The sequence below is a fragment of the Schistocerca cancellata genome, chromosome 6, assembly GCF_023864275.1.
Source record: "Schistocerca cancellata isolate TAMUIC-IGC-003103 chromosome 6, iqSchCanc2.1, whole genome shotgun sequence".
In the NCBI taxonomy this organism is placed as follows: Eukaryota; Metazoa; Arthropoda; class Insecta; order Orthoptera; family Acrididae; genus Schistocerca; species Schistocerca cancellata.
The window spans coordinates 726,066,874-726,077,107 of record NC_064631.1 but is presented as its reverse complement, the minus strand read 5'-3'; the positions used below and the strand labels follow the sequence as shown (position 1 = coordinate 726,077,107).

Below are 10,234 nucleotides of genomic sequence, written 5' to 3'. Positions count from 1 at the left end.
TGTTAATACGTAACGGGAGTCTGGTTGGTGGACGGCTCTCCTTTGTTCTTCTCAGAACACTTGCCATCGCATACTGAGAGCACTTGCCCATTATTTCTTACAATCCAGAACTCGTTCGTGTGGATATTATTTGCTTGGGCCATTGAAGAGATTTTGAGAGGAAGACATTCGAGACATGTGGAGCAGTGCAGGCCATTGAGCTGCAGTGATTACGACGGTAATCTATACCAGTGAACCCCGCCATTCCTTAAAGAATCGAACTCTCGTGTATAAAAGAGTTTCAAACGTCTGAATACTTTATATGTGAGTCAGTGCGTTAAAAATTAAGCGTGTAAGCGAGAAAAAGTTTAGAAAAGGTTTGAAATTATTTGAAAAGTTTGTGGAATCGCTAAATGCTTTCATTCTCAAATAAAGGCTGAACATAGTCGGAGCAATTTGAGCATAATCAGCTACGCTCCCCCAAGACATACATTTTCTCATTGCATTACTTGCCTTACTGTGTTAAATCGTTAATATAATAACATACCTCCTAACCCCTTAACCTGCGATATAAGTTACAACGGCCAGGGCCCAAAATGTAAACACGATAGCCCAGCCTTAGGGCCATTTCACTGTTCGATAAATCAGTCCGTTGCTGTGCCAGTCGCACACGACATGCAGAATGTAAATACACATGTAAGATCCAACTGTCTTAATTTCGTGTAGTATTTGATAAGCAATTACAACCTCGTGTAATAATTCTGTTAAAAATACTACAAAAGATTTATTATCCGGTTTTTGTATATTCTTCACTAATTATTCGCCTATTTCAATCCTACAATCAACGTAACTACGTTTTTTTCCCGTTATTTATTTTGCTGAACAAAATGCACGAAATGAAAAGACCAATATCGACCAGATAACAGAAAATTTTTCGATATCCTTTCATATATTTTCTCATAATTGGGAAACAAGCTAGTATTTGGTCTTGAAGAACAATTCTAATTGTTCCCTTGTTGTACTAAATAACACAACTTGGTTTCAAAGTACGATTGGATCCTTGTGTAATCATTTTTACTGTATCTTGTTTTGTCATCATAATATCGACATCTCACTTATCTTTCCATTTTACGGCGAAGTTCGATTGCAGCTTCTAATTCTGTAATTCTCCCTTTTAATTTTATTTTGCAGAAATCTATTGGCGCATTCTTTCTATTCGCACATATTGTGCCAATGATATTTCTTTTATAGTTGTGCGACAGTGTCAGGAATAGTTTTTGGTGAAGAGTACCAATTCTCTAGGTATAAAATGTGTCGACTGTGTAACACCGACTACGATAGCTCTTTGCCAACACTTTCGGAGGCGCATCGCAATTTATCATATCCTGGCCTGTATCACAGCAAGTCTACCAATTCATTCGAATTCTTGGTATTTTCGCCGGTGCCGTTATTTTGGACAATGCAAAATACGTTTTAATTTCATTGCAATACACAGGAAGCTAATTGTTGTCGGTTCTTCGTAGTCTGTTTCGATTGGTCCGTATTTGTCCTGCATATCGGTTATCCTCGATTACAATATTCTCACACAACATGTTAACAAATATTATATTAAAAATATCCACTTCTCTTTTATTTTCTCCTACTTGACGTAAGGTTGCGTCCTGTATGCCAAGGGTCATTGTATAGTAGCCAGATTTTTGGTCTATTTAGTATTTATTTCCAAATGCGGGGCTCTGGTAGCCGGTCTCCGTCAGTGATATCATCCTCAATAACTAATCGCCCGCATTTTTGTCGTATAGAACGTATGACCTCACTGCTGTCACTGCCGGTAACATTGGTTTCAACATAAAGCTCACTGTTCTCATCACAACATTTACATCCTGAAACATTTTGTGTGGACACATCCCTAATACTTAAGAACGTGTATATCGACTTGTGAACGTGACCGAGAATAACACGAAACTGAGTGTGACGCAGAGAGATAACAAAAGCCAAGCTCGCCAGACTCGCGGTAATGACAATACGAGACCACAAGTCTCACACGTGGTTCTAGGTTAACGGGTTAATGAGCAAATGATGACAGCATTTTAAAGTTTCGAATTTGGTCAGTAACTATTTGAAATAATAAAAAATCACGTGAACCTCGATCTGTGTTAGTCGGTTAGTACTACAGTTCCTTCTACGCCGAAAAAGTCACGGACTTCGTCCGACGATGGCAACAATGAGTGCTGCTTCAGGCTCAGTGCTTTGAAAAGTGGCACGGTTTGGAGAGTGAAATTGTTTGAACTTGGCAGAAGCCGCAGTGCGAGTGCCGGCACAACACGTGCGGCGCGAGCTGCGAGCGCTGCTGCCCGCTGCACAACCAGCAGCCGTGGCGCGCCGGGACGGCCCGCGACGCCGCCGCCTGCCAGCCCTGCCAGTGCTTCGGGCACGCCTCCAGCTGCCGCTACGACCGCGCCGTCGCGCTCGCCCGGCGCAGCCTCGACACCGGCGGCCGCTACAGCGGCGGCGGCGTCTGCGTCAACTGCTCGGTGAGTACCGGGCATTCAATTCTCTGTCGCTCATTGCTTCTTTCACCTCTCGTAATAATTGGCTATTGTGAGAAATTCCGAGCTGAAATTCGGTTTGGGGTCCACGTTAAACTTCAGATCTCCTTATCTCAGATTGAGAAAGTTGTTTCGAGGTCGAATGAACACGAGGGTACACGACCTTGTGCTGACCGTTATTAGTAACGCTCCATAATTGAAGTTAATTACTGCTAATTATATTAAGTAACTGCTAAACAATCACAGCCGAATGCGGCGTTTCCAATTGATAGCAACCGCAAGGTGCGTCAGAAGCAATCGTGTAAATATAGTGCATAACAATAATTTTAGATGCACGAAATGTGCGGTCGCCACAGAATGGATTGGCAGTCAGGGGCTTCGCCAGAACACAAATGGTTCAAATGGCTCTGAACACTATGTGACTTAACTTCTGAGGTCATCAGTCCCCTACAACTTACAACTAATTAAACCTAACTAACCTAAGGACATCACACACATCCATGCCCGAGGCAGGATTCGAACCTGCGACCGTAGCGGTCGCTCGGCTCCAGACTGTAGCGCCTAGAACCGCACGGCTACTCCGGCCGGCACCCAGAACACAGAAAGTGTATTTTTTGTGCAAACATACTTTTTAAGTGGAACAATACGTATTGACATTGGCAAACTAAAATTAGGGTAAATTAGAATGCCAGTGATGTTTGTTGCAGGATTCTAGTACGAGTCATTCACGAGATACAGTATTTTCAAAGTTACAACACAAGTGCATACACTAGTTATGTGGTTTCTGGCCAGTGTCGAGAAACTATCACTGGTTGTATTCAAAATGATACCCGGCAGCGGCAAAACATGCTTTCGGTCTCGTATGGAACGACTGCTGCACAAGTGAGAGCATTTCAGCAGAGATGACCGAGCAGGCTGCAGTAATATGTCTTTGCTTATCATCGAGTACAGTTTACATGTCCTTGTAGACAGCATCCTTCAGTTTGCCCTGCAGAAAAAAAAGAGTCTACAGGCGTCCAGTCCACCGATTTGGAAATAATTCCCGAAGACATCCTGTAGTATTTCGTGCGTTTTGGACTGAACCACCGTCATGTTGGTGCCCCAGGTACTAGTCTGCACAGGAACCTCTTCTATCATCTGTGGAAGATGGTCCGTTAGGAGGATGCGATACTCGGACGCGTTCCGTCTATGAAACACAGATGTATGGGATGATGGTTCACTATCCCACACCACGCGTTTACACTCCCGTTCCACCTGACGAAGCCAATGGGCATTCTTGGTTTGCCTGGCCGTGGCTGGTGAAAGTAGCTTCATCACTTAACAAGATACACGGTACATCTGGAGTATCTTAATGACCGTGCACGGAAGTTAACATGATTCTCATAATCGTTTCCGTGCAGCTCTTGATGGAGAGAGACGTGATAGGGATAGAACCTATGTCGACGGAGAAAGCATTGGACACTTTCCTGACTCGTGCCACTTCCTCGTGCTATTGCGCTGATGTACACATCATCTGCAACAGCAGCAAGTACATTAATTTCGCCATGTCGTCTAGTATTTCCTTCTGTTTCGTCGTCTACGTTTTACACGTAACTGATTGAAGAGGTTGATAAATGATTGCCGTGATGGTTGACGTCTATTGGGATATCTTGCCGCGTACGCCGTAAAGAACGAAACGTACGAGACAGAACTGCATTCTTCCTACACTCTCCATAAACCATGAGCATGTCGGCTTTTTCTGCATTTGTAAATCCCACCGTCCACTCGCGACCTACTGCATGGGACTGTCACACACAGATTAGCAAATCGCAATGACTCAGAGAACATGCAAGCACATTGTAAGCAAACGTAACAATATCGTACCTTAGCGACTGCGCAGACCGAATGCCACAAACAAGTGTCAGTGTGGAAACTTTTCAAAATACGATATCTCGTAAACGACTTGCACTAGACTCCTCAACAAATACCAGTGTCAACCTAATTCACTCTACTTTTACTTTGCGTCATGTCAATTTCAATAGGCATTGTTAAATTTTAAAACAGTGCATGTTTGACCAAAAATACACTTTAAAAGTATTCTTACAGTTTATTGGCTGATAAATGAGCCCCTGTCTACCAACCCATTATGTGAAAACCGCACATCAATAGCACTTTCCATTTCCACGATGTTTGTGGTGCAAGTAATTCGCCCTGTACATTAACTTTGGACACGGATAGCTTGCCTTTGCGACACATGTGATCCCGCTTTTCGACTTGACTGCATTAGTGTTGCTCTAGGAACTGCTGAGCGGCGGACGTGGCTCAACTCTCTGCATTGGAATAGTTTCTTGATAAGGGTCACCAATCACGCTTTAACCCGCGAGACAAGATTTAAAGTCGAAACTCTGACGCCATTTGTCAGCTCCCAGAAGCAGTCCGATCGCATTCAGAGAAAACCAAGAATTCTGTCAATGGACGAAACTTACAGTGTTAACAGTCGCTGTTTAACATCCAACTATTTCTTTACACTGTCCTCAGCAATCTCATTAAATAAACATACGCGATATAATAATAAAAAAAACGAAAGTAAGTAATGTCAAACCAAAATCAAGCATTGCAATGTCTGTGGAAAGTATACATTTTCTTCCCACCTTAATGAATCTTCCCAAGTCCGTTTATATGAGCAGCATTTCCTCCAATTAGTAGCACCTAGGTCGTAAGCGGACATAAAATAATAATACCAATTGAGGCTCCTCAATCAACTTATCTTTGACCCGGAAAGTCACAAGAGGTGGTCGGCGTATGTGCTGTGTTTGATGCTATACCAATTGTAAATTACTATTCCACACTGCAAATTAAAATTCTTGGTGCATGACTAGAGTGAATTGTGCTCGATTTGACATTTCTCACCTAGTGTCATCACCAAAGATTCTGTGTGTGTTGATAGCATCTGTGTGTCTAATGTTTCATTTCCTAAACACTAACACCTCTTATGAATGCTAGGCAGTCTGTTTCATGACGAGGACTCAATAAAACAAAAACACGTTCGAAATAAACAAATGTTAGCAGAAAAACATGTTGTTGCAGAATGAATTCTCACTCTGCAGCGGAGTGTGCGCCGATTTGAAACTTCTTAGTAGATTAAAACCCAGGACCATTTTCTTTCAGGGGGCAAGTCCTGTGCTGATTGAGCCTTTTTTCCCCTGAGCTTAATAAAATGCATGTCTTCACACTTGAAAAGAAAACGAAGTCTTTTCTGGAGAATACAAAAAAATGAAGTGTATCTACAACAAAATAAATTATTTCTTCTAACCAAATAAAAGCAGTCTTATGTAGTTGATTACCATGAAATTAGACACGGTTCATCTTCCAAATGAAGAAAACTTAATCTTCTTTTTTGAGGAAATTTAGAAGTTCTCGAGATTAAAAATGGAGTGCTTCCTCTGACCAGATAAAATATGTCACCTGCTGTTTACAATACCAGACAAAGAAGAACCAGAACACAAAACTTCACGACTGAAGAGGTTTTGTTGTCTTTTGAACAATTATTTTTTTTTTACTTGCCATGTTCTGTTTCTCAACAAATAGCTATAGTGCTCACATGAAATGGGTATAATAATTTAAGAGACTCTTCTGCTATTTTTGCTTTCACACTGTGTCGATCACCTAGGGCAGGGGTGGCCAAGAATACGGCCCACGAGCTGTGCCCTGGAACGAATGCCATATCACTTAGCATGGCTGCTGGCATATTTCCCCCACCATCACGCCGCGTTGTCTTAGCACGAGGAGCGAAAGAAGGGTAAACTGCGAACGCGGCGCATTTAAATGTCGGTGCAGTAGCACTGCACACAACTTCACATATTTCACATTACTTGTCAACATAGCTTAAAAACAAAATAAATTTTCACTATTATTTGTTTCTGGCTTGGTGAAGACATAATATAATGTATATCTGGTACAGTTTATCAGCCTACAGACAGTTTCACAGTTTTACGCACTGAAGTTGCCACGTAATCGTGAGTTAAGTTTCATAAACGACAAAAACGGCTTTCACGCACATATGTTTGTCACAATATTGTGACACTTTTGCAACGTACTTACGCAGACGTGGAAACGCAGCCTGAGAAAAGCAATGCAGACGTCCTGGACAGTTTTAACATTAAAGGGATTTGTCTGTACGGAAATTACCCTGCAGATCAATCAGTTACATCAGCCCATTCACATTGGCGCATTATGCTGCAACAGCAAACAGTCTCGAAAACAGATGAAGGATTGGCTGTGGCCTCAAAAGGTTGCTTGGCTAGTATCTCTTTCAAGGTCAGAATGAGTTCTTTAAACCTCACATTTTCTGTAATGCCAGGGAACTAGACTGTATTTGTCAGAATGTGTTCATACTACAACCCGAGTCCCTTTTTAAGTGCACCTCCTTCAAATCAGAAAGGAAATGTTTCACTCCTTGCAATCAATGTGAGCAGTCAAGTCCACTTAAAATGCGAGATGTTCTGATTTTCGCTCTTGCGCTCCTTTGTCCTTCATAAATACAATAATAGCGAGTTTCAAATCGAAAAATTGTTCCAGACATACTCCCTGACTTAACCATAGCACTTTTTAGTAATATATAACGTCTCCATACTCTTCGTTTAATTCCATTGAAAACTGTTGCAACTGACAGTGGATAATGCATGCAAAAACTGACGTTTTGCTATCGGACCACCAGTTTCGTCACGTGCTCCATGCCTGGAAATTTAGCGCAGAGTGCTCCTTGATGTACTGAACAATGAATCCCGTCTGTCGATCGTAGTAATTTCATTGTCACCTAAATGCACTATTAAAATTGCTACACCACGAAGATAACGTGCTACAGACGCGAAATTTAACCGACAGGAAGAAGATGATGTGATATGCAAATGATTAGCGTTTCAGAGCATTCACACAAGGTTGGCGATGGTGGCGACACCTACAACGTGCTGACATGAGGAAAGTTTCCAACCGATTTCTCATACACAAACAGCAGTTGACCGGCGTTGCCTGGTGAAACGTTGTTGTGATGCCTCGTGTAAGGAAGAGAAATGCGTACCATCACGTTTCAGACTTTGATAAAGGTCGGATTGTAGCCTATCGCGATTGCGGTTTATCGTATCGCGACATTGCTGCTCTCTTTGGTCGAGATCCAATGACGGTTAGCAGAATATGGAATCGGTGGGTTCAGGAGGTTAATACGAAACGCCGTGCTGGATACCAGCGGCCTCGTATCACTAGCAGTCGAGATGACAGGCATCTTATCCACTTGGCTGTAACGGATCGTGCAAGACAACCACCATCTGCACGAACAGTTCGACGACGTTTACAGCAGCATGGATTATCAGCTCGGAGACCATGGCTGCGGTTACCCTTGACGCTGCATCACAGACAGGAGCGCCTGCGATGGTGTACTCAACGACGAACCTGGATGTACGAATGGCAAAACGTCATTTTTTCAGATGAATCAATCATGATGGTCGCATCGGTGTTTGGCGACATCGCGGTGAACGCACATTGGAAGCGTTAGATTAGATTAGATTACATGGCGTATCACCCGGCGTGATGGTATGGGGTGGTATTGGTTACACGTCTCGGTCACCTCTTGTTCGCATTGACGGCATTTTGAACAGTGGATGTTACATTTCAGTGTGTTACGACCCGTGGCTCTACCTTTCATTCGATCCCTGCGAAACCCTACATTTCAGCAGGAAAATGCACGACCGCATGTTGCAGGTCCTGTACGATCCTTTCTGGATACAGAAAATGTTCGACTGCTGCCCTGGCTAGCACATTCTCCAGATCTCTCAACCACTGAAAACGTCTGGTCAATGGTGGCCGAGCAACTGGCTCGTCACAATACGCCAGTCACTGCTCTTGATGAACTGTGGTATCGTGTTGAAGCTGCATGGGCAGCTGTACCTGTACGCGCCGTCCAAGCTCTGTTTGACTCAATGCCCAGGCGTATCAAGGCCGTTATTACGGCCAGAGGTGGCTGTTCTGGGTACTGATTTCTCAGGATCTATGCACCCAAATTGCCTGAAAATGTAATCACATGTCAGTTCTAGTATAATATATTTGTCCAATGAATACCCGTTTATTATCTGCATTTCTTCTTGGTGAAGCAATTTTACCAGTAGTGTTTCTAAATTCTTTCTGCATCATATTGCAATGTAGTTTACTAGCGAAGATGGAGTACCCGTCACTTGTGCGACTGTATAATTTGAGGATACTCATCCCTCTCTTTTGTCATTCTCATTCATTTTTAAATGCTTGTGACGATAGAACGCTATATACATCTCTTTGTGCAAACACCCATTGGACCTCTGAACGTCCTTCATACCACGGACAAATATAGGAGAGATTTGTGTCGCCCGAAAAATACTGCAGCCAATACTAAATGAAGCATCGTGCAGTTCCGGGTACTTTCGAGAAGGACTGAGGAAAGGCGCTACAGCTGCGCCTTGGCCCGCACACCATGCACTCGTCAAGTTTGGCACGCCATGGCCAACACTGATCTCTTAGGTCAGCCGTTATGGTCATCGTTTCGGGGATTTCGTGATCATGATATGCAACTGGTTGCCAGATGTTTGCCTGTGGTTGTCATTGTGCACAATTAAAATCATTTTCTTCAATGTAGGACAGTAGTTCCGAATATGTAGCATCTTGGTTGTAAATAATGCCGGTGGCTGTATATCTCCGATCATCTATAGAGTGACATTTTGCTTAGTAAAAAGTGTTTCAAATGGCTCTGAGCACAATGGGACTTAACTTCTGAGGTCATCAGTCCCCTAGAACTTAGAACTACTTAAACCTAACTAACCTAAGGACAACACAGACATCCATGCCCGAGGTAGGATTCGAACCTGCGACCGTATCGGTTGCACGGTTCCAGCCTGTAGTGCTTAGAACTGCTCGGCGTTTACTTAGTAACTGGGTATCGTGCTCTGTAAGCCCGCATCACTTCCCAAACGTTCAGACAGCATACGTTTGTCCTATCGGTGATGGCTAGTCGGCGGTTAAGAAAAATCCACATGTTCTGCACTGCTCCCCCCCCCCCCAAAAAAAAAACCTGTGCGCTAGCAAATCAATATTTCCCCGTTTGTGGCAGACAGCTATTGGGCTGACTTAGGTTCTGCGCAGTTTTCCGTTCGCAAGTGAATGCGTGAGAGCAGGAATATTTGGTGAATATTTTGCCATAGTACCGTCCAGTTCACTTGTGCTTCCCTTTCTTCATTGGCGTTTCCAGGTGCAGTCTTTGTCATGATCTTGTATATCGTTTAGTTGAGGTGTTTGATACACTGGCACATGCATAACTAAATTGGAGAAAGTAATTCTGGATGTGCTGGTATTCAGGGGACGTCGTCACGAAGTGTACTCGTGGCACTAGGCTCGTCGGTATCGTGCTGGTTAAAAGAAGGAATGTGCCCTGATGCTGTATTTCTTCTGTCGTGTAATCGATGAGGAGCATTGCGCATTGGTCTGCGAGGCTTATTATCCGAGGCATTCCAATAAGGGAGTAGAGTGAGTGCTGTGAATTTTAAATTGAAGATGTTATCACGGAGAAGAACCCAGCTGAATGCCCACCGAATATCTGCCGCAAGAACTTCAGGGAAACGCAGTATTTTAGCCTCGTAGTACATTTTCCGTGTGACGGATACATGAATTGTTCACACCTTTTCCAGGAGGTTCACGTGTCTGTCAGACTGCTG

General features: G+C 43.3%; 1 protein-coding gene across 1 annotated transcript in view; it reads left to right on the top strand.

Moving 5' to 3' along the window:
• The first annotated feature begins 2,191 nt into the window (after nucleotides 1-2,191).
• The window catches only part of LOC126088492 (laminin subunit alpha-1), a 717,591-nt gene continuing 709,548 nt past the window's right edge, over nucleotides 2,192-10,234 (top strand). Inside the window, exons 1-2 of the mRNA XM_049906633.1 lie at nucleotides 2,192-2,221; nucleotides 2,274-2,510. Coding sequence (XP_049762590.1) covers nucleotides 2,192-2,221; nucleotides 2,274-2,510 — 267 coding nt within the window. The remainder of the gene's footprint in view (nucleotides 2,222-2,273; nucleotides 2,511-10,234) is intronic.